General features: G+C 37.4%; 1 protein-coding gene across 1 annotated transcript in view; it reads right to left on the bottom strand.

The window, feature by feature from the left end:
* Window positions 1-226: 226 nt before the first annotated feature.
* Window positions 227-24,818, bottom strand: part of LOC110831025 (inactive dipeptidyl peptidase 10) — a 110,753-nt gene continuing 86,161 nt past the window's right edge. Inside the window, exons 6-15 of the mRNA XM_022066556.2 lie at window positions 21,086-21,300; window positions 20,201-20,394; window positions 19,253-19,356; window positions 17,070-17,199; window positions 15,770-15,999; window positions 14,225-14,686; window positions 13,138-13,323; window positions 12,639-12,796; window positions 9,663-9,868; window positions 227-7,558 (exon numbers count right to left, since the gene is read on the bottom strand). Of these exons, the coding sequence (XP_021922248.1) occupies window positions 7,448-7,558; window positions 9,663-9,868; window positions 12,639-12,796; window positions 13,138-13,323; window positions 14,225-14,686; window positions 15,770-15,999; window positions 17,070-17,199; window positions 19,253-19,356; window positions 20,201-20,394; window positions 21,086-21,300 (1,996 nt within the window). The 3' untranslated portion in view covers window positions 227-7,447. The remainder of the gene's footprint in view (window positions 7,559-9,662; window positions 9,869-12,638; window positions 12,797-13,137; window positions 13,324-14,224; window positions 14,687-15,769; window positions 16,000-17,069; window positions 17,200-19,252; window positions 19,357-20,200; window positions 20,395-21,085; window positions 21,301-24,818) is intronic.

Here is a 24,818-nt window from a genome sequence, read left to right as displayed (position 1 = left end):
ATATAAAGTTTATTTAGAAAGAAATTGCAGGTTATTGAGTTGATGAAAGACGTAAGGGATTTGAAATTTGTCGTGCATGATATAAGAGCATAAAATGTGCGGTATATATAATTTTATTTATGAGTTGTATAAATTGACTTAAAATTGAAAGAATAAGCACAGATATGATTGGGAAAGAAACTAGTTTAGTAAGGAAGCAAAATGACCAGGTAGGAAATGAATCCAAAATGCTGTAACAATTTATTGAAAACATATTTTTGGCATAATAATATTAATTTATATAAAACGGAACAAGTAATTCTACAAAGTACATAACTTGGTGTGATTTACTTTTTGTATGTTGGCAGATTCGAGATCAATATTATGAGAAATCTGCACGCATATTTTGTTTCTTGTCATCACTGCCCTGCTAGGAGGACTCTTTAGACGTTGTCCAACCACTTTATAAAAGTTCACCCTCTTTGATTCGTAGATACACTGCTTATTCATCGCCTCGTGACTTCAGAGTTCACTATGCATTTAATCAACGCATAATGTATCAAAAGACGTGTTCATACTCATATGGTTCCATTTTTAGGGCTACAATGGCCATGAAAAACGATGTAGCTCTTGTTTCTGTAGGACTTGAGGTTTACACGGCGGTGAGTCTGAAGATGGCTGTCTTCTGGGTTGTAGCGCCGTGTAGTCTAGTAGAAGCTTACCGCCGTTTCAGAGGTCCTTGCTATCTCCATCATCAGGGCGATCACCCTGATGAAGGGGGCAGCATGGACTTCTTCCATACTACAAGGCGCAACAACTCAGAAGACAGGCATCTTCAACTGTTGTAAAATTTATTGTTGAATGCAGTGATGCTATGATTATAATATCCAAGCATTCATATTTGGAATTGAATATCGCCTTAGTGAAAAGTTTGTTGATTATGAAACAGAAAGTTTTATTGTTTAAATACTGACGTATTTTTATAATAATAAATACAATATATATTCAGATATATACGAGCCAGTTGTGACAGGGCTAAATTCTAAATTAAATTTATGCCGTCATTTATCAAAACATAATGATTCTATGTGATCAATTATTCACGGTAACTGATGTTTATTTAGTGATTGTGAATTTCCTATCAGATGTTGCTATCCTTTTATTTTTTATTTCAATTCAATTTGCATATTGTCTTGACGTGTTTAAAATCGAACATTTTTAACAGGAGAAAAACCAATAATTTTGGAACTTGACATAACTGAACTTCTTCAAAACTACGTGGTCAGTGCTTTTGCTCTTTATCATTAGGCATTCAGCGAGTGATACCGCTGAAATTAGTTATTTTTTCCACACATACCTATTATTTAAAACTTAAAAAACACATGGCACCTTGAAGTTTGTTAACATTGCTTTACTGAGTTGGTAAAATATTTGTTTCTCAGAAACTGTAACGCCAGCCCATGCTATCTCTAACATGAAAGAAATCAGATCAAAGTAAACAGAAACTTAGTTAAACTGTTTTGTTTTTACGAAAAACAAATACAGTCACAGGCCTGTTCTTATTTCAACTATGCTTACCAGTTTATTATCTGCACATTAGATTCGATTGAAAATAAAAATCAATTTTAACGTTGACTTTTATTTTTGTTGCAAGATATTCCAAATGTGTAAGCTGAGAAACCATAGCATCTTTCCCTGTCTTTAATGAAACACACGAATTAACATTGAAATCTGCAATAGGGACTCTCAGGCGAGGCAGTGATTTAGACAGTTGTATGCTATCCAGGCCCCTACTGTTCTTGCTGACAATTATTTTAAGCATTAGAGCCACACATAACCTTGGGATCGGATTAGGCAACACAGAAAGCACCATCTTCAGTGTACACAAAGCTCCGTCTATACTCATTGATCTCCTGACTTCTTCTAAAATCTAATAAAGCTCTTCTCACTACCTTATAAATAACAGGCCACAGTGAAATAATAAGAACAAACCCGGCTACATTGAAGCCACTTCCCCCCCGGCAGCTAACATTATCGTGAGCATTCCCGTCTTTTCTTAAGAGTAAGTGATATACACACTAACACTACAAAGATTGTCCTGAGCGAGAGAGGATAAGTACAGTCTGTTTCAGCGTAAAATGAAAGCCATAATCCTACATCAAAGTGTTTCACGTTGCTTTCTTTCGTTTAGACACAGGGACTAACTTGTTTTGGGTTTGGGATGAATAGAATGCTTCCGTTTGAAGGAGAACAGCATTTGTTATAAGCAAAGGCATTTTATATGAACAGTAGTTCTTAGGGAGACTGAATGTTGTTGGGTGTTGATTATTAATTACTTGCAGTTGATTAGGTGTTTAGACGTCTTGATCTAGGCTATTGTTTCAGAGTCTATGCTGGCGATCAAAAAAAATTCTTATGGAATCTCTACCAACAAAATAAAATTAACATTTTTCTCCATCTATGCCAACTAAAGCCGACTTTCATTATATTTCTATGCCTATGACAAAGAACAGTGTGTTATAAGGTCTTATTAAATTCTGCCTATGTGCTCAGTTTCTAACGACTGGATTTATGAACTGTGGAATGTTTAAGCATTAAATAAAACGCTTAGTTTCAGTGTATTCATTTAGTTCTTATATGAGGATAAGCAGGCTTTATCCTTTTTAAGACATACGAGACTTTGTAAGAGTGTTATAAAGCAGAATGGAAATAAAAGCACTCAAAACATGGTATTTTCTTTTTTCTTTTTGCTCTTAAATAAGATATAGTTTTCTTACTGCATGAACCTTCATGCCACTCTCTTTGTCGTAAATATTTCAGTATATTTATTGGTCTATATACCATAGTTTATTCTTTTAACGATTTAATAAAATAAGTTTTTTGACACATCCTCATTATATTTTGACAGTTTTTGATTTATGGTCTTCGAGAAGCTGGAATGCATGAATATTGTCCCATTTACACAGATTTACTGTTTTAGCTTGTTTATTTTAGGATGTAGTTTATGAAAATATTGGAGGTAATGTTTACTGTTGCTTTGGGCTAGTAATGATAAGAATTTCTAGATGCGTTCGTATGTAAAAGAGAAGTCTTGTCTTTGTTCGAATTAAATTCATTCTTCAGCAACACACGGAACATCAATGTGAGGCTGTGGGTCTGGATGCAATACAAGCACGAATCTTAAACACGCAGGAGCGCCATGAAATGGAATGTCTCAGTTAAACCTAGTCTATCGGAAAGCAGCACTGACTGTGATTGTAAAATTTGACATCGTCTAAATGATTCATTACAACCTACTTGTACAAGGGGAGAATTGGATTTTCATAAAGCATTAGTATTTAATTCACGTTGTTTCAGTACAAATATCAGACGTCTATTGCAGATTGCATACCATACGAACTGTTCATAAACTAACAAACCATGATGAAAATACGAAGAAATAATTACTTGAGGCCGAAAATACACGCTATTTAATATCTCAGTTTATAACGATTTCATTGCAAGATCCAAAGACCTGATACGTGTTAATGCGGCATTGAATTTTGTCGAAGTTTGGTATCTGTGAGAATGAGTTTCTTTTTTAATTTAAATTGTTCATAATGATTTTTTTTGTATGACATTTGAGGTTTTCGTGGCGTCGGGGTTATGGCGTTATGTATTGTGATAGAGTGTAGTTTTGTAGACTCTTACCGACGTTTCTGAGCTACCTGCTACTTCCATGTTCAGAAGTGAGGTCCCACTGCTCTAAACATATATAGACTGGTCTAGGACTCTTGTCACCTGTGATTGGTCAATCGTATTGCTCAATTGTTTCTGATCTTTCCACCCTGTCTAATTATCTATTGTATATCCCAGGCCTATTCACTTCTACTTATAAGACGGAAGCATTTTCGTCTGAAACATTAATTACGACTACAAGGCCATAACCAGAGGACAGAATCCTGATTATTTCGGAAACACACTATCACCTCTTACTTATTCTTTCCCCTTTAACAGATGCTTGTGGAATATAAGACATATGACGTATGATAAGCGAGTTTGGTCCTGATGGATGCTGACATTTTCTTCATTGTTGGTTAAATCGATCTGGGCGAATCCTGAAAAAGCTCAGAGCAAACTACAGAGCCCATTGTTTCGATATTTCTAGTTAAAAAGTTCGGTACTCAGGCCAGGGGTGTCAACATTTTAGGCAGGCGGGACACATTGAAAGACATAGTGTTTTCCGAGGGCCGGAATGTTTAAATATCTCTACCATAACCAACACAAAACTGAACACTACAATAGAATAACCTAATTTACCTTGGGCCTGCCTTTGCTCAGCAGGAGAATTAACATCTGGTTGCGATTTTGAAATGCCAATTCGCGTTACTTCATGAGTGGACATCGTCGATACACATATACAGGTACAAAAACATTATCCACTTCTACGTTCAGAGTTTACTTAGCGCTGGTTTTTGATGAAGAAATTATATTTGTAAGGCGTTTATGTTTAATTTGGCCAGGCTTTATTTAACTACAGACAGTTCAAAGAAACTAACATAAAAGCATCCTCGTGCTATACTTTGAACTCTACACACCAGAGAACAGAATACGTTACACTTTCTGAAGAATTATATTTATGTCTAACAAGGAACTCGCGATTCTGACCAACCCAAACTAAAGTAATTTCATTGTCATCAACAGTGCACGTTGGAAGAATCTTGACATCTAGTAGTCAGTATGAAACTTCAGGCTGACTGATACTTGAAAAATACAGTTAATATTTCGAAACAATGTAGACCTCATACTTTACTGGCACAAATTTTCAAGATTAGTGACAGCTCAAGGCGCTGTAGTAATATTGGACAATTTATAAACGAATTCTTATTCCCAAAACTTGGTGGCACTTGTAAAATTACTAATAAAGCAGACTGTTTCAAAAATATGAAATACACAAGGTTAATATTCCGTATTATAATAGGTATACAACATTTTGGGACACCTGCTTTTATCGATTATTATGAGCAGATGCACACTCACATGAGGTAACTGACCACTGTCTTACTAAAACATTGAGGGGTCTTAGCCATTATTTCTAGTAACTGCTGTTGTCATCACAGTTCTGCCAAATAATTCTAATAAAAACAAATTGTTTGAAACCACAAAAATTAAAGAATTACCGTAACACCAAATTTCAAGGCCTGTGGTGTTCGCCCCGATTTGCCGTACCTTAGGAACGAACCTAGTTGTAAGGTACTGACACGTCAAAGGGGTCACAAGAAGAGGTACAATGAGCCGTCTGTTGACCACCCCTGACCTAAGCCTACGTTAGAATGCTGAGTGAGAAATATTGGTTCATACAGGAAAATTGAACGTCAACCAACAAATTCAGGCGAAATGTAATTATGCTTAAGTTATATGTAGCAGAGTAAAAATTTCACGTAATTAAAAGTGTTATTGTAAATGCAATGACAGTGTTATATTATGAGATTTTATTAGGATTTTAAATTAAGGGAGGTGATAGGGAGTTGTTACTTTAAACAATTTACAAAAGTATTTACGTTCCACGATTACGTTGCCTTAAGCATCTGATTAATTAAATCCGTTTTACAAATTTCATCGGCATCTCTCATTTAGACAAGTATAGCATATTAGGTTTCTGTGTGCATCATATTGACTCTACCAACGCTATTGTTTATCATCTACTGCAGTATGAAGGGATTTTACACCTCTTCCATCCTAAGTATGTTGCCTGTTTCCTAAGGTAATAAAGTTCGTCGTAGGAAAGACCAAATACTTTAAGAAAGCCTATAATTGTCGTAAGCCTAATTGCTATATTGCCAGCTTTAGTGTACCGCAAGACGTGTCATGTAATTTATGGACAACTTGAGGTATATTAAAAACGCATTTTTTCGGCCTATGAATGTAAGAAGTGAGCGATTAACCGTTGGGTGTACAGTAGCAAAGAGGGATTTGTTTCATTTAGAAGTTAATAGGCCTATTGTAACAATGTTTTCTTCTTATTTAAGACTAAATATTTGATATTCTTTAGATTTAATGTGGGTATGTTCAAATAGACTCTATTGTTATGAGAAGTAGGATTGTCTCTTTGAGAGGACGATTTAGTAGGCCGTGAGTGAAGACCATCTTGTAAGATTCTCTCATAGTATCCTGGAACTTGTATTGAATTAAAACAAAGTATTTTAGTAGATCAACAAGAAAAAATCTCGTCATTAAATATACGAGAAGAAAAACATTTTGCTTTAGGATAAGCTTTGGAATAATATGAAACGCTTTTGAGTCCAGAGAAGAAAATATCGTTAAGGCTGGTGAAAGAAACAATAAAGAAAAAAGTATTTTAAATTATCTAGTCGCCTATAGACGAACTGATAGTCATATCTGAACATTACATTAGTAAGACATTTTGAGAGACATTAACTGACTTCATGGAGCAGAGTAATTTTTTGAGAAGCTAATAGTACGCTCAGCTAGTCAAGAAATTCCTCGTATTTTATGAAACTCGAAGGTTCATAAACGTGTTCACAAGAGCCCAAAATCGGTCCCTATCCTGAGCTAGATGAATCTAATCCAAACCCAAACCCTGTTCTCTAAGAACCAGTTTAATATTATCTTATCAGAGATACAGGCTGTATCTTCCGACCGGTGCAACATTTTAGGCTTTAGGAATATTTCACCTAAGAAAATTTTATTCCTACGGCACATATTATTCCATTAAATAATAAATGAAATTATCTGGGAATACTTTACTACGCCTTAATTGTATTTTAAACAAAGCAATTCCAGGATACTAAGATTTTAGTACTTCTTAGTTATAGTTATCGATTTCTTACATTTCGTTTCACAGTGGCGCTGTTAAATGCACCCACGGCCTTATTTTAAAAGTACATACAGTTTAAATATTAGTTTCTCCCTGATTGTGCCCAAACTTGAAGGGTCCATATGATCCATCATGGCTTCCCGTGTCCACAATGCTGAATTTCCTCTGTTTCACACCATATTGTTTTGATTTATAAAGTCACAACCACATCTCCATTTGATTTTTATTCTTGTGTCATGTTCGCACGTGTTACCATATTATTGTCATTTTAAGTAAACAAAGATGTGTTTAAATAAAGGTAATTTTTTCATGTATGAATCACGAGGATAATCACTGCTACACAGAATTAACTACATGTAATTCCGCCACACGCAACTTCACAACCATTATTGACTGTAGGTTTATTGCTAGTCTCGAATCCAGATATTACGCAGCAAAGATGGACTTGATAGTTCAAGGACACGGCGCTGGGAGGTTTTATGTAATTCACAACCATTTTTGGAGTGTTAGCAGTCATTCTTTCACTCCAAAGTTAATCACGAATTGGATCACAACAGCTTTAGTTTTAGGCAGAATAACGGATATGCACAAAGGCGGCCGTTTGGAAGGTGTTTGAGTAGGCCATGGCTTGTACATAGAGGAGGCTTAGCCTCACGACTGCTCGTCTTCATCGAGGCTAAGGCACTCCTTCAAGTAGTCCTCCATGGAGCGGTAGACGTGTTCGAGCACGCCCACCAATAGGTGGCCTTCGTCTGCATAACTCTGCAACAGATCAGGGCATTCTTATTTTACTGCGACTTATCAAATTCTCTGTTATGGCAGAGAAATCAAGAAGATTCAGTTTGGCTGGACTGTGGTGAGAATGGAAGACAAGAAATGCATACAGAAATTTGGCAGGGAGACTCTTTGAAATATTGAAGCTTTTACATCAGAATTTCGTACGGGCATTGTTTTTATAAACTATTGACACTAAGGTGGGGTAGCTTCTTATAGCAATCTACTCATACCTGTTTTTATGAATCGCTCCAAAATTTATTGCGTGGGAATTGTAAGGCATACACATGTACATTGGGGCAAGGATGTCTACCCCCCCCCCCCCCCCCAAATACAGGTGTAACACGAACTGTAGGAGAGGACGGGGAATTGGCGGTCAGTGGGTAATGCCAGTCAAGCACTTTTCTGACGAACGGTGTCAGATAGATGCTTCAAACTGGTGATTGATTCAGTGAAGTGCAACAGCGAATTCCGCCATTTGCTTCAGGTGCAGTTACCGAGATAGTTGCATGTGTCTGTTTTGTGCTCCAGATCTAATACTTTACATTGAAATATCTGAGGTGAGTGAACTTTCTTTAAATTATATGAATTTTTCTTGTGGGTGCACATAACATGCGAGAGTTGGATATTATAACTGCGTAGATGATTATTAATAAATATGTGCTAGTTCACGGCAACACACCTTTCGTTTGAGGTTACGCGAGTGGGGTAATGGCGGTCAAGGATCTCCATTACCTACGGTGGGTCCACGGACACCTTGCAGAAAAAGGAGAGGCAAGCAGCATTCGGAGATTCTGAAAGGGACACTCATGAAGGGTTCTTCAGAAAGCAAGGCATTAAAGAGAAATGCAAGAGCACAGAATAGAAGTAGTCTAACAGCAATACGTCCAAAGAAAATGCAGAATGAGGAAACAAGCCTCCAAGAGAGAAAGAAACGCTGCAGGAAGAATCAAAAGAAACAGCTGGACTTGACTTCATCAGAAGAGGACGCCGACATAAACGATCAAAATATTCTTGACGAAAATGAAGAGCATGACAGAAACAAATTGTGAAATATGTTTCATTTGTGAAGAATTTGGGTAAGACGGAGAACTCTGGTATAGATGTACAGGCTGTGGTATCTGGGCACATGCAGAATGAAGTGGCTGGGAATTTCCGGATAGTTATCTTTGTGATCTGTGTTTGAGAAAAAGAAATACAAAATGAAAAAGGTTATTGAAGACTTCCATCTTAATATTCCGTTAGAATTTGTACGTTCAAATGATTTTGGTGTGTACACATTTTGTAAACTAAGATATATGCCTATTATTTAATAAGAAAACACATTTTATTCACTCATTACCTTATTTATTCCAGTGACATCTTGAAGCTCAAATAGTGACCGGCATTACCCCAAAGGGCGGGGAATACCGGTCAAAGCTTACGTCTTCAGTTATCATTTCCTACAGAATTTTAGTTACGTTCAACTTAAGAAGCAGACCCTTCAGGCTAAATACCAGTTTATATAAAGTTTCAACTTTGCGTATACTTTTCGTTTTATCTAGCTTTTCTCTTAAGTGACCGCCATTTACCCATTCTCCCTTATACTACAATTTTACTGTAATGCTACTCATGAACCGAAAGACAGGGGAATAAAAGATAAAAGCATTTCAGTTGGTTATATGATCAAGTTTGTAATTTGTACTTGAATTTACAACTGATACGCCGCACTCACAATTGTTAAAATGACGTCGTAAGTGCTATAACTGAGATAATATACCTTAAATGTTGTGGGAATTTCTCTTGTCTCTTTTGGAAGAACAGGGTCCTGATGACATACAAGAAAGTATCAAACTTGGTCACCTCGTTCGCCTGACTTTACTCCTCTTGATTCTTTTTCTTTTGGCGGTACATCAGGGATGCTGTTTACGTTCCACCATTTTAACTACTTTGAACTTTCCAGGAGGATAAGAGATGCAGTGGATACAGCTGCCCTTGACTTGCTTAAAAACGTGTAGATTGAAAATGAATACAGATGATATCTGCCGGGCCACTCACGATAGCGTCATTAAACCCTGAACCTCGAAGTCGAAGCGGCAGTGGCGAAACTCACCTGATAGCGGAAGATAATCCCAGCTTTAGCTAGCGCTCGCGCGAGAGCAACACCATGTTGATAAGGCGCAGTTATGTCTGCTAGGCCATGCAGCAGGTACATGGAGTGGTTTGGCACGTTAGGAGCTCTCTGCGTCGCGTCCGCTTCCACATACCCTTTATAGTTCTCCTCTGGTACTCCTAGGATGCGCTCCGTAAACGCTGAGTCTGCGCACAAAATAGTAGTTTCAAGTGGCATATTTTCTGTGAAACTACTCGTAGTTTGAAGTGTTATTTACGTTGTTTTATCAACTTCAAAATTAAACGAGATGAAACAATAATAATGTACGATTAATTACGAAGGATTGAAGAAATTACATATTTATTGAGTTGTTGAAGGACATATAATTCACTTCACACAATATTTAGTATCGAAATAAACAAGCGGAAGATATGAAATATGAAGGGATCAGGAAGTGATATCAATGTTCTCCTTCTATCTGCTAATATTATAATTAATAATAATTAATTATAAATTTTTTAAAACATTGCATGACTTTCATATTAGTCCTGATGTCAAGAACCGTTCTTCACGTGTCCCAGTAGACTCCAATAAGAACATTGAAGCTTGATGTAAAAGGAGTTAATAAATTTGTTTTCATTTGTCCAAACTTCAGCAACATAATTACAGTTTTGTGCTAAGAGGTATGGATTATATTTCATTCTTCTGTGGCTGTTTTACTCTTAATATGGTCCGCCCTATAATTATCGATAAATGATATGGTTAAAAAAGAAAGCATTTGGAAAGTTTGTATTCTCCAGAGGAGAGTAGACGTTTCACAGTCTGATTGATTATGAAATATTTGATTCTGAACGCGAGGTTTTAAACCGTAATTGAAATTTACTGCTGTTACAAGTGTTTTCGAATCTGTTTGAATTAGCCAATAATATGTTGACGTGAATATAAAACTCCGTAAAATTTCTCATCCGGAAACCGGGATCGACCCAGAAGTTGCGGAGCCACGGCTTCCGTTGACGTGACAGAAGGTCGCGAGTGAAAACTCGTCTGGAAAAGAAACAAATAGCAGAATTGTTATCTGCTTGCTGTGTCCCCAAAGAACCGAGTTTGCTGTGCTTATAGGCCTAAACATTTGACCTATAAGAAGGAAGTGTGTCAAATTTACCCACATACTGTCTCACGACCGTGGATAGACATAAATGTAAATACACTTATAAAACATCCCCAGTGTCTTCTTGGCTTGTACAACGTTTTGTTTATGGCGCAGGCTTGCTTTTACTCGTTTAATGACATTTATCAAGAGAATGTAGAGTAGTAACACATAATAAACATTTCAACGTAATCTATTTTATATTTTATGCTCTTGTATTTTGCTATGAGGTTATACAAAGGATTGTGCTGGATTTTTAGTCGATCTCTTGTTAAATGAGACTAAATATGGCTGGGTAAAATTATGCACCTGTGTTATTGAAATTTCGCGCCGTTTCCTTGGTTATGTTGATACCAAACTCTAGTAAAAAGATGGCGTGTAGAGAAAGCGAGGCTTCGAGATCTGTGTGCAAAAGTGTTTTATTGTGTTTCTTTTATGGTTTTACAGTCACAGTTTATGAGCATTAGAAGCCAATTTACTGAAACATATCCTTTGAAGATTTCGAACGTAAGTAAAGCCATAGCCATGTCCGGAGAATTTGTTTATAAACTGTGTAGTGTAGGCCGTTATTTAAACTTAAGTTCTCAACAGGACTGGACATAATAAATTCCATTTACATGGATCGTGCCCAATCCTACAATACTAGCAACGGACAGACAGAGCATTTACTCTTAGGTTCTTCCTACATTGTGTGTATGTGTGCATGCATTTATGTATGTATCCTTTTAAAAATGTCATTGACGTGTTTCGACATCCAATCGCCATTCTTGTGTCCATCGACTGGCCTTTTTCCAGTCTTCTCATTGCCATTGGATCATGGATGCCCCTCATCTATCTAACTTTCGGTCATTCTGTCTCCCTCCTTCCCGGTGGCATCTACTTATTATTTTTAGTGTTCTGTCTGACGACAGGTCCATATGAACAGGATCCTTCCATCCTTTTCTCGGACTGGGACCTGTTCATATACGTTCTTGGCAGATGATCCAGAAGTGGTTTGCCATTGCCTTCTTCTGTGTGTGAATGGAGTAATTGTTGGGATGCCACGGAGAAACCGGGGAAGCCCCCGGAGGAAAACTCCGTGTTGCCTAGACCACGGCCTTGCCCAACACAAGATATAAATTCGGGCACCGCCGGGAATCGAACCCAAGACCCCAGGATTACAAGGCCAGCGTTCTGACCGCTAGACCACTGTGGCCTTGGCATCTACTACAGTACTTTTTCTGGGCCATCTGTTGTCTGTTATTCTTTGGAGGTATCTATACCGTATTAATTGTTTTATATGACCCAAAGGAGAAATTTTCAAACCTATGATTTCTGTTATTAGTCCAACATGAGATCGTTTTTTCTGTATATTCTTGACCATCGTCATCAAAGACCCATTGCCACCGTTTTATATAGTATAATGTGGGTAAAAGCATCTAAGAAGAGTTTCAAAGCGCCGTCAGACATCAAATTGCCTAAGCAGTGATAAAAAGTAAGTATGATCTCAATATCCAGCGACCCCGTGTATAAGAAAGCAAACGAAAAGCAGCGTCAATGCTACTCTCAGTATGTGTTACAGTTCACGTACTTAATCGCCGGCTTACCACTTTGGAGACCTGGGTTTACTCCTAAGGCAGTCCATTATGGGAATTGTGATACACGAAGAGGTACTGAGGCAGGCTCATTTCCGAGGACTTCGGTTTTCCGTTGTCAGTATCATTCCACCGCTGCTCCATATTCACTTTATATCATCTAGGCGATGGACAGTGGGCCGCAGTTACACGGACATTCTCACCCCGTCGTAACCATAAAAAAGAATACTCAGTGTGACTACAGAATGCACTTACTGTAATACAGCCAGTCGACTATTGGAGACACTGCAATGCCGCATTTGAAGATATTTTGTTGGGAGCCGAGCAGCATGGCCGTGACGTAACCGCCATACCCCCAGCCCCACACCCCGATCCGCGTCTCATCTAGGAACTTCATTGTGTCCAACAGATATCTGCAAGATAAGTTAATACACTTTCCCATAGTTTTCATAAATAAAGGTAAAGAAAATATTATAATAGCCCAAGCGATAAAGAATACTTTATCTGATGGAATTACATAGTCTTTCCTTTCCGTGTACCTAAAAAAGGAGACATAACAAGCTTTTAAAACATTTTATGTGTTATATTTTCGTCCAGCCAACGAACTTCCAAGTAAATACCTCCCATAACGATACTGGATCATTCTCTCTAACCCTACGAGCTATAGCAACTAAATTTGTATTAATTGTCTGGAGGATTCCCCCTTGACTTTGTGCTAGTGTGCGGGCGGCACCGTGGTAGTTCAGGAACTGACCTGAGGACAGTGATCTGGTCTTGCACCTCGACGCCTCCCAGGTGCCGGTACAGTGATCGGGAACCCTGCCCTTTGGCGCCTCGAACGTCAAGCTTAACGTAAACGACGTCGTTATGGCTGGACATGTAGGTGCCCCAGTCGACGGAGAACTTCTCACTGACTGCTTGGCTGCCGGGCCGACCGTTCCTGTGACAAGTGACGTGCAGAAAAATGGCGATTGTGAATCGGAACACGTCAATAACCTTAATAAATCGATATATACATAAATCTATGCATACATAGTATAGGAACCACAGTCATTTCAGTATTAAATAGAACGATATTTTATGAAAAACGAACAACTTCGAGCCTAAAGTTTTTAAACACATTTGCCGCTGATGTGAATTTATTTAAGTTCCATATATGACACATGGATAATTAAAAAGTGATTAGTCTTTACGTAATTCATGTGCAGTTCCGGTATATGTGTCTCCTGAAGTAGGTTTAACGACTCTACTTTAGCATTTTACGTTTTGGCTGCTACTCATACTATATTCTATTACCATTTATAAAATGTGCTATTTAAGTATTAATAAATATTAATTATTTTTATGTTTTGAATGGATAAACTTTAGTTATCATCTAAAATTTACTTCACTCTTTAAAGCCTAGTGGTAACTACATGTACTACCTGCTTTAACAAAATCTATTTATCAATTTCATATGATTCTCAGAGTAAACAGCAATTATTTATTACTTTAAACAGCATTAACACTTTGATCCTAGTAATGGTTACATATGAGTTGTGTTTCCTTCGAGGTAAGGACTGAATGTTTAAATTATATTAAGACGAGATTTATCAGCAGGCTAATTAGCACAATAGGTTACTATTTAAACACGTAAACCGTTAGTTCATCAACAGTAACAATAATGGAATGCTATACACTTTGTCACGAAACACACGGAATGAGGCAATTCTTCGCTGTCTCATTATGTTGAAATACATTTACGGGACACACAAATGTCTGTATTATACCATTGAATAATTAAATCTTAAATATAAGAAATACGTAAACTAACTCCGAAACGCATTTAAAGAGGCACTCACACTTCTACGAGCACCGGGAAGGCAGCGTCTCGTAGCTCCTCCCTCCAGCTGGGCGGCAGTAGCAGCTGGACCTGAGCCCTGAAGCCCTGCGACAAAGGCACTTCAAAGCTTCGCATCTTGGGAAGGGCTAGCTCCCGGAGCGGTAGCGCGCGGTGAGATCGCGTGTTGTACAAGATCCTCAGCAGCCTGTGCGTACCGGCGGAATGAACCCCGGCCAGTGGGAGACCGGGTCCCTCGCATTCCAGTACGTAGTACGACATGCTGCCGGACACGTTTCCAGGTGACACTGACGCAGTGAAGTGTGTACAGTTTGTGTACCAGTAACGGCTACTCCATAGCACCTCGCCCAGGTCGCAAGTCACGCACTGAGGCTCCAGACGCCGCGGGTCGTCTGTCGCCGGATCACGAACTACGTACAAGTGACGCTGACCCGGCTTTGATTCTTGCGTGCCCAGGTAGTACCTGTAGCATGTGGGAACGAGGCCTGCAGTTGTATAAAATGGTAACTTAATGCAAGAGACGAAATGCTGTTTGTGGGTCTCGGAATTCATCTTAATTACCTGTTGTTGTTAGGATTAAATTTATTATTTTAAATTTAATATAATAATATGAATTATAAATAAATTACAGACCCAATTAATAAACGATCTGAGTGTTTCATAAATTTATGAATTTAATGCCAATCTCGCATTTACTGTTCCACAATTGAGCCTTTGATAAGCGAGCTATGGTAGTAGATATAACTGTTAAGCCTACATTTAATGTAAATGAATTACTACTATCGGAATTCAGAGTGGTTTAAATAACGATTTTTAAATTTTGAATTTCATTTATTGCTTGATGCGTTGGTAGTCGTGTATACTCAATGCAGTTGTGTTGACTGTGTCCCTAAATACTGTAGCATCAAGATGAATAAGACGACTGTTTGGTTTTAACAATATTGATTAGAATCGATTGGTGTATGCTTTTGTATTCCGGAGATAACCTGCTCGAATTTCGGCTGGTTATGTTTGTACAGACGTCTGCGTCTCTTCAAGAGAATTCTGGAATAATACTTGCTTATACTCTCTGCCAGCGGCGAAGTGTGACTTGTTCCAAAAGTGTTAGCCAAATCAGGAACCGGGGAAACGTGAACGTTTTAGCAACTGAAGACATACATCGTACTTCATCTTCCATGATTAGTCACAAATCACATGGCACACGCATAAAATAAATATTTCAGAAATTTAAATAACTGCGTCAAAAGCTAGGAGCCTCGTAGCTGGTAAGGTTTGACTAGCATCTTCGCTTGAAAGGTCGTGCCTGCGCATACAGACGGGAAACGTAAGCCCGATCGAGGTGGCTAACACGGACTGACTGGAGCTGGTTAACGAAAAGTTTTATGCGATCGAGTCTACTGTATATCATTGTATGGAGTACCACTTAACAATGAACATAATAAGACTTGTCATTTATCGTTTTTTCAAAGTGTTAGTCGGGCTGACACGGTGCTATCTACGATTGAAAAGCGTGTGATCTAACGTGTGGCACATTGCTGTCTCTTACACCAGGTGGTTTGTGGTATCCCAGGACAGGACGCGTGTTACTTCGTAGCTTCCGTGCGTGAGCACTGCAATGCGTTGTTGGCTCGGAGTGACGTGCTTGATGTGTGTGAAGTACTTGTACGTTCCCTCTTTGATGCTCGCAAGTAGCAGGAAACTCTCTCCGTCAGCCGTGTACAAGGGATGTGGCTGTACGTCAAGCCACGTGTCTTCCGACGATCGTTCAGCGTGAGTCTACAACCACAATAATATATCTTAAGACGCTACGGAGTACGGTATTCGGGGCGAATGTGCCCGCTCGAAACCCGTTAAAAGTAAAAGGCGAGCAAGAGAATGAGAAAGGTGGAATGGGTACCAGGTAAAGAAGCATGTATTTTCAGAAAAAAAATTCCCAGCGGCATTACTTTGTAGCTCGCGGTCACATTTCCTGCATTGGCAATATCTTCGGTTTATACCGTATATGCGTTTGTTTTAAATTTTTTCTCAAGCTAGTGACATAGAAAAAACGCATAGATTCGCCCGAATACAGTAGCTAAGTCGCTACCAGGCAACCAGTGTAATTCATAAGTTCGACTTAGGCCTGCAACTTTGTCTGCAAACGAAATAATCCTATTGTAATAATACACATGATTTACTTATGCTACTCCCCTATAAGAAGACGACACCGTTAGAAAGTAGATGAGTTTCTATGTGTTGTTATTTATTAGCTGTCATTGGCTTACAATACTACCTGTAAACTTACATCGCGTGAATCGTTAAAGTCCTCTTATGTTGTCGACTAACTTTCGAATAACTCCAATGGCAGGATTATATAGTTAACTTCTGGCAGGTTTTTAACTATTACATCTGTTTCTGTGTCTTTGTCTAACAACTAAATACGCCTAATTCTGATAACACATGTAATCTGTGGGAATTGTTTGAAAATTATCACGAAAACGAAGTTTCTGTGTTTGTTGTGCGAACTTATGACAGAGTAAATTTATTCTGTTTGTAATATTGGCGAATTTACGTTGCTTTGCGTGGGAAAATTTTTAAATCGTTGTATGAGAAAATTAAGAAATGTTAATTGTCTAAGTGTGTATGTCTTCTTGCTTATGAAGTGGCTGAAAGGTTACGATAAATGATCCTTTAGCACTAATTTCACTGACAAAATTATAACGCAGATATCAATAGAACGTTTGTAGTGCATTCGTTATATGGTACTTAGGCGTAAAGTTTAGTTCAAGTAATAAAATATGGCCACTTTTTAGCCACTGAAGCAGTTACGAAGCTCCGTAATACAAACCAGTAATCTGAAATCGCACCTCGAAGCAAGTCCAGTTCGGTGCTCTGCAGGACGTGATAATACTGACGTTTTGCGCTCTGTTCATCCACACTGCAGAGACGTGGTGGTTGTCGTTTCCGATCCAGCCGGCAGATGTCAGGTAGAAATCCCTGAGAAAGATTTTCTTACCAATATCACAAGACATGAAAACAGATCTTAGTCCGTATTTATACGAACCTTTTGACGAGACTTAAAAAGTCTCAGAGTTTTGCAGAATGAGTTTCAATAAACGTAGAACGGAGAAATGTTTCTCCTTTTTTTACTGTACGACAAACCGAAAGAAAGACTGATACCGATAAACTGTTATTTGAATATTTGTGAAAATTTTCAAATTTGTTCATACTTAAGTAATTTACATTAAATAAAATACTGAATGACTTCTGTGCAACTTTAGTGTAATTTAGTCTGATTCAATTTAAGGTAAGAAATTGCAAAGCCCATTTTATTTGACGCACATTAAATTCTGTCATATGGTACAGGCAGGACTATTCTTATGCGGCAGTTGTTATTTGTAAAGTTTACACAAACGATACAGGGCTACAGCATAATCATAAGATACTGTATAGGGAGTAGAGGGAAATAAAAACATAGTTGCAAGTAGATGGGATTGTAATATTAGGATGGATTTTAAGAATATTGGGTGTGATGGTGTAGACTGAATTGGTCTGTCTCAGGCCAGAATCCAGCGAACATTATAATGAAATTTGAGTTGTATGAAAGACGGAAATTCTGCTTCACGGATTTAGTTTAGTGAGCAAAGTTTCTACATCCTTCTAAAATATCTAAAAATATATATATATGTGGCAGAATTTTATGATAACTACCTTACCAAGAGATCGAAATACCTGTCAAAACATGGCTGATTTGAAAATGTTTGTCGGTATAGGAGTTCCGTATTACACTAAATGTTTCCATAATAATTATTCTATTACATTGTAGACACATCATATAGAATAGTATGAGAGTTAAACTGATTAATACGTATTAAAATAATGAAATTAAAACAAAGGAAGTTTGAAATTATATTCAAAATCAAGTTGAAAATTATCTTGGGAATTGTAGGTTTATTTTTTGGGTTGGTGAATCAGTTAGTGAAAGTAACTAGAAAAAATACTTTAATTTCTAATTGGTAATTACTGGAATGCAGTCAGAAAGAGCTTTGTGTTTGTAATTGATTTAATAACTAATATTTACCACTGTTCAGATATAAACTTTATTAACTTGCTGAACTCATAAATTTCACTACTCTTAATATGAAATAGTATGAGATATATAGTTTCATTTGTGAGTCTTGTGTCTAGATTGAGGATGATATTGAAAACTACCTTATGGAAACAATACGAAGAAGTTAAATGACTTCAACAGATTTCAAGACGGAGTCTAATGTTGTAATTTTGTTGCAATAATGAACTTTCTGATTCTGTTACAACAGACAATCTCTTTATGATTCAGTAAGACTGAGATAATGGAAGAAAGTCCTACACCAGGGGTCGGCAAACTCCGACCCGCGGGCCAAATCCGGCCCACCGCCTCTCTTTGTACGGCCTGCGAGCTAAGAACGGACTTTACATATTTAAATTCTTTGAAATTTTAAATTACGCGCTATAACGAAACGGCCGAGTTGAGTAGTTGAGAGAAAGAATTCTATAAATGTCTTCCAAGCGATGAATACGGTCAGTTAAGATCATATGCTCGGGGATTTATATCTGTATTTGGCAGCACCTACCTGTGTGAAGAGACATTTTCAAAGATGAAATATGTAAAATCTCAATACAGGTCAGCATTAACGGATGAACATTTACAATCAATTTTGATGATAAGGAGTACTGAATTTAAACCTCAGTTTGGTGAAATGTTATCTCATAACAGGCAATTCCATTCTTCTCATTACTAGAGCTGTATTTCAAACAATTGTAGTCTACTTAATATTATTACGTTACATTTTGTTCAATAAATTTGTTAAAACTTGTTTTTTTCTTGTTGCATAAGTAGGCCTACCTATATAAATATCCTCGAGGTTGCCTCTTGGCCCGCAGAGCCTAAAATATTTACTATTTGGCCCTTTAGAAAAAATGTTTGCCGACCCCTGTCCTACACCATTGAGTTATTTTGATTTAGTTTATGGAAAACTCGTCTGTAGCAGAAATTTTGCGGTCTACTTACTGGGTATCGAGAACTTCCGGAGGCTTTACTTCCCACCGCTGTGGCTCAGTGATGTTGGTGACATCTATGATCCACAACTTGACTTTAGGGTTAGTAGTTCCTGGCTGTAGGAGAGAACAAACATGAAAGTAGAAACACTTCGCATGCTTAGTAGGATTTGAGATACTGCTTCCATTGTCCTGATAATGCAGGCAGCAAGGACTTCTGAAACGCCGATCAATTTCTACCAGATTACACGGCGCTACAACCCAGAAGACAGCCAAATGTGTTGTAGTCTTGAAGTCTAGATATGCAAGATTTCAGCATATTATGGTCTAAATTATAAGGAGTAGACCTCTACTGTAAAAACAATACTAAAATAATAAAGTAAACTTGATTCCAGTAAACTTAACATATAATTATTGATTTATATCTTAATTGCGTCATGTTTGTGTTTTATTGATACAATATTTTATTTTCCGTCTATACACAAACTTAAAATAATGTTGTTTAAAATTACTTAAAATTATAACATTCTCAGTAGATACTGCAACGCAAGATGTGCAACAGTTTTTAAAATTGATAGACCTGATGATGATGTAATACACATCGAAACATGTCGTCAATACAAAATGTAACAAGATACAGTATCTACTGAGAATGTTATAATTTTAAGTAATTTTAAACAACATTATTTTAAGTTTGTGTATAGACGGAAAATAAAATATTGTATAATTATTGATTATATTTAACGGCTGTCATTAAAAACTAATTTATAATTTAGCCTACTTTAGATTTATCTTAATAAAACAGTTTGTAAAGGCGTGGACTACCGTACGTTGTGATCGAGTTGGTTCCGGGAGGTCCCGGCTTCAAATATCAACCCGCAGGCTGAAGTAAATAATGGAATAATAATTAAAATAAATTATGAAATAACTAGACAAGTCACTTAATAGTGCTGAAACTCACCGTAGGGTAGCGCACTGTACGGGACTCGGGAAACGTCCATATACCAGCGCCCCCTTTGATAGAACCGCTAACGGAGGCAGATCCGAACCACGGGAAGGCCAGGATTCGAACTTCAGAGTCATTAAAGGAGGCGTACATGATGTGGGTCCCATCTGGCGACCCCCACAGTGCCTCGGGCGACGAGAGGATGTCCTCTGTAAACAGAGGAGTGCAGTAGTGTTTAAAACTTTCGAATCGATAGTCCTCACTCTTTTGAATTGTGATGCTATTTATCGTATCTATGTTGAATATGAAAAGCACAGAGGCCCTTTTATTTATGTTTCATACAGTGGAATACCTAGAATACAATTTCCGGGACATTTTTTAAAAATTTCAAAACAACATTGTTTTTTCTGGCAAAGGCGAAGTTATATACGTAAGAGCGCTGTTGTCAGTGTGTGGCTACTAAATAGAATGTTTGACTTGCTAATTCCACATAACTATTCACCTTGTAGGCGATATACGTATATTTAGTTGATCTCTTTCTGCCCAATATTTTCTTTCTTTTATCACAATATAGAATTTCTCCATGTGGAACCAGATATTTAATTAGTGTAGTGGAGATAAACACTTTAAAATACGAGAGATTGTAGCATTTCGGCAATACATTTTCTGTCTCAATAAATGACAGGGGCATTATTTAACAAGTGAAAGAATATTAACTTTAAAGAAGGACTTTGCTCGTTGAGTTGGTCAGAGGTAAACATTGCTTTATGTTCAAACACCTCGCGTTAAATCGGTGTCATCTAACACCACTTTGTTTCTGGAGGGATCTGGGGTACTAGTCCTCTGTTAGAAGACTGTATGTGCCCGAGAATCGGTCTGGATGTAGCTACTACCACTCACCCTGGTACAGCCAATCGGGAATGCCGTTATAGATCGTTCCAGGTTGTCCAGAGACTGTAAGGCGAAAGTCCTGTCCGCCATCTGGCGACAGACGCACATAGATGTCATTCTCAGCCACCAAGATGAGGGCAGTAGTATTGCCAAGCCACGTGACATGCTGTAGCCGAGACTGCTGTACTTTGGGGGCGTCGTTCAGTCTGATAGGGATGTGGTGGCTGCGGTAGAACAAGAGGAAAAGAAGTGTTGTGTTCTGCTGCTGTACACATATTTTGCTACGTCCCTTACATCATCATTCTTAATGTTCACTTAACTGCGCACAAAATCCGACCATTTCAGAGATTATAACACTACAGATTTTACGCAGCACAGCCAGAAACCATTCTTCCTTTTTCAAATATTAAACATGTTGGAAAATATCTGAAACGATAGTTGCAAATTATGATATGTGGCACGAAATGCTTTAACTCATAACGTTCTGTATTATTTTATTTGATAAAGTTTTGTTTTTTGGATTCCTTGCAAAGTATGGATTTCGTAGGTCCGTTATGTTTTCTGTCTACCACGCAGAATGTCGGAGTTGAGTGCGTAGTACTCATTTTTCGTATTTGTAGGTCGTTGGATCAATTTTCAGCCAGGCTATATTGACTAACGGTTTTCAGTTTTCCTCAGCCCTTCTACGCAAATTATGGTACACAATCTTAAACGAATCTTATGAAAATAGTTTTTGACGGTGTGGACTGGATTCATCTGGCTCAGGATAGGAACTAATGGCGAGCTCTTGTAAACTCGATAATGAATCTACCGTTTCCACAAAGGCGAGGAATTTTCTCTATCGATTTACTTTAGTATCTCTTTCAAATGCCACTATTCACAACCACCTTACCAATTTTCACTACAGAAAGCGTAATTTCGTTTAGTACTTAATTAAGTAACAGCATTGTCACCTTGTGACGACATCGATTCTTGACATATCGACTTTGGCGTTGGAGTTTAAAAAAATCTTCACCTGTAACTGTGAATAATTCTGAATAATTTTTCCGCGGAGTTACGAACAGAAACATGAAATCAATCCACTAATTGAATCGCGCAGCTGGTCGCTAACAAATTTGGATTATAGTTGGCATCGCTGAAATGCTGAAGCAACTAAATTGTAAACATTGCTGTTTTCTGCGAGGTAGCACGGTGTAGTCTGATGGGTAATATTTTGACCGAGGTCTCAGATCGCCACCCTCATGATGAAGGCAGTAAGGTTCTCTGAAATATCGGTCAATGTCTATTAACCTGCACGGTGCTACATCCCAGAAATCAGCTATCGTCATATTCGTCGCAGAAAGAATCCCCAAATCTTACAAACTAAATTTTATCTACGACAAATTATCCCATAAAAAGCGGAGCGGAAATCTGCAAGGAAGCTATCTGTGTGCATGTCCATCTGTTCATTATAGTTTTATCTTATTCACTAACTCTGAAGAAAGAGTTGATATTCGCTTTATAATATGTGATTACAAGTACTTGTGCATTTGCTCGTGTTCAAAGAACTCACGTTCCGCGACACAATTAGTTGAATGGAGGTAGTGGTCAAGATCACACAGTTACGTGCACGCACGTCACGTGCGTCATCAAGGGTGTGTGTGTGCACAGGGACTTTTGAAACAATTCCCACTTTTAAGAACTGTTGTTCTTATAAGAACGTTTGAATCCTGCATTATTATTATTATTATATTTTCAAATTGGGATATGTTACACATACACTTTAGATATGTAACTTTTTAAAATTTTGACCTCAAAATCTTGGAGACCATTTCAGAACAACGAGTAGATAAATTGATATTAAAATGCAGCTTAAAAACATAAGAGAGTATTATAAATATAAATTTGAACGAACTGTAGTCTATTTTAAACCTAAATACGACGATAAAACACGAAGACCAATAATTTTAACTCTTTTTTATGCTTGTGGAACTTCGTTTCTCACTTTAGGGAAGAACATGTATTGAAAGTCTTTGAAATCAATTAGCCTAGAAGAAAATGTGAGTTTTTCTGTTTAATTTCTTAAGGATTTAGAGGTAAATGTCGGAAGATAAAGCTAATATGGAGCGGGGATATGGCACTTTTTGTAGAAGGGCTGAATAGTGAATAGCACCGCATTGTATATTAAATCTGAACAGCTTTCTCGGGATCGCTGCACGTCCGACTTATAATAGGAGGCGGTGGAATGCGGATACCGAGCACACCCAATTATTTCTACGACTAGGAAGAATAATATCTCTGATTTCAAAGAATAAGCTCCATTTTAATAATAATAGTGATAATCATCTAGCTGCAGGCATGCGCAAACCTTATACAAAGATACAAAAACGAGAATTCCTCGGTATTACCAAGGACCCAGAAATAATTGAACAAAATTCTGTTGAATCTGCAGTTTATAACCTCACGGCTACTGTGCCTGAGGCTATTAACCTTGCCGTTCCTTTTGTTAAACCAAGGAATTCCACCTATCCTCATTGGTTTTCCAGTTCTCTTATATATATTATATTAAGAAGAAAAATCAGTTTTTTAAGAAATTCAAGAAATTTAAGTCTTATTATTATTATTATAGTGTTTTTTCGTATTATCGTAGTCTAGTTAAAAGAAATATTAAGGCAGATAGATTGGTTTGGTTGAAATTTATTGATGATAATTTAAGATCTCAACCTAAGCACTTTTGGAAATATATTTCAAAATTTAAAAAGAATGACCAGTCTGTTACCCAAATTGAAGTTGGAAACAAAATCATTACTGAGACTCAATTAATTGCCGAAGCCTTTGCAGACCATTTTCCCTCTGTTTCTAAATATTTTTCTTCTGTTGATACTCAGAATAATTCTGATTACACCTGCTCTGATTTTATTAATATTCCATCCATCTCCGATGCAGATGTCAAACGGACGATTGCTTACTCGGTATTATCTGGAGTTCCACAAGGCTCTACCTTGGGACCTTTCTTATATAATGTTTTTATTAACGACATTTGTGACAAAATTAAGTATTCTAAATTTCTCTTATTTGCTGATGATTTGAAACTATATTGTGATATAAAATCGGTGAATGACTGCAAATTTCTTCAAGCAGATATTGATTCTGTACATCAGTGGTGCGATGTTAACAATATGGAACTCAACATTGAGAAAACCAAAATTATATCTTTCACACGGAAAACCAACAGTATTCATTTTAATTACTTTATCAGTGATATTTTAATTTCCCGTACTGATTGTATAAAAGATCTTGGTGTCTTGTTTGACACTAAGCTATATTTTCATTGCCATGTAAATTTTGTTCATACACAGGCATTAAGGACCTTAGGGCTTATTCGTTTTATTACTTATAACTTTTCCTCTTTAGACATTCTTGTTGTTTTATATAATGCTTTAATTAGGTCTAAGCTTGAGTATGCCCCGGTCGTTTGGAATAATCTTACACAGACAGATTCTAATAAATTAGAAAATATCCAAAGGAAATTTGCCAATTTGTGCAATTATCGGTTTCTTCAGTTTAATATCACACGTAAATATGAATTGATTTTAACTACTTTAAATTTCAGAACACTTTATACTAGGCGACGGCATCTCGATGCTTTATTTCTTATTAATGTATTTAAGGACAAAATAAATTGCAATTCCATCATGAACACTGTTGGTATTCGTGTGCCGTCAAGGCAAGTAAGAGAATTTTCTATGTTTAGTGTGTGCAG

This window comes from Zootermopsis nevadensis, unplaced genomic scaffold (assembly GCF_977971745.1).
Source record: "Zootermopsis nevadensis isolate Lab colony 2312 unplaced genomic scaffold, Znev_1.0 Znev_ptg000022l, whole genome shotgun sequence".
In the NCBI taxonomy this organism is placed as follows: Eukaryota; Metazoa; Arthropoda; class Insecta; order Blattodea; family Termopsidae; genus Zootermopsis; species Zootermopsis nevadensis.
This window is presented reverse-complemented; position numbering and strand designations above follow the sequence as displayed.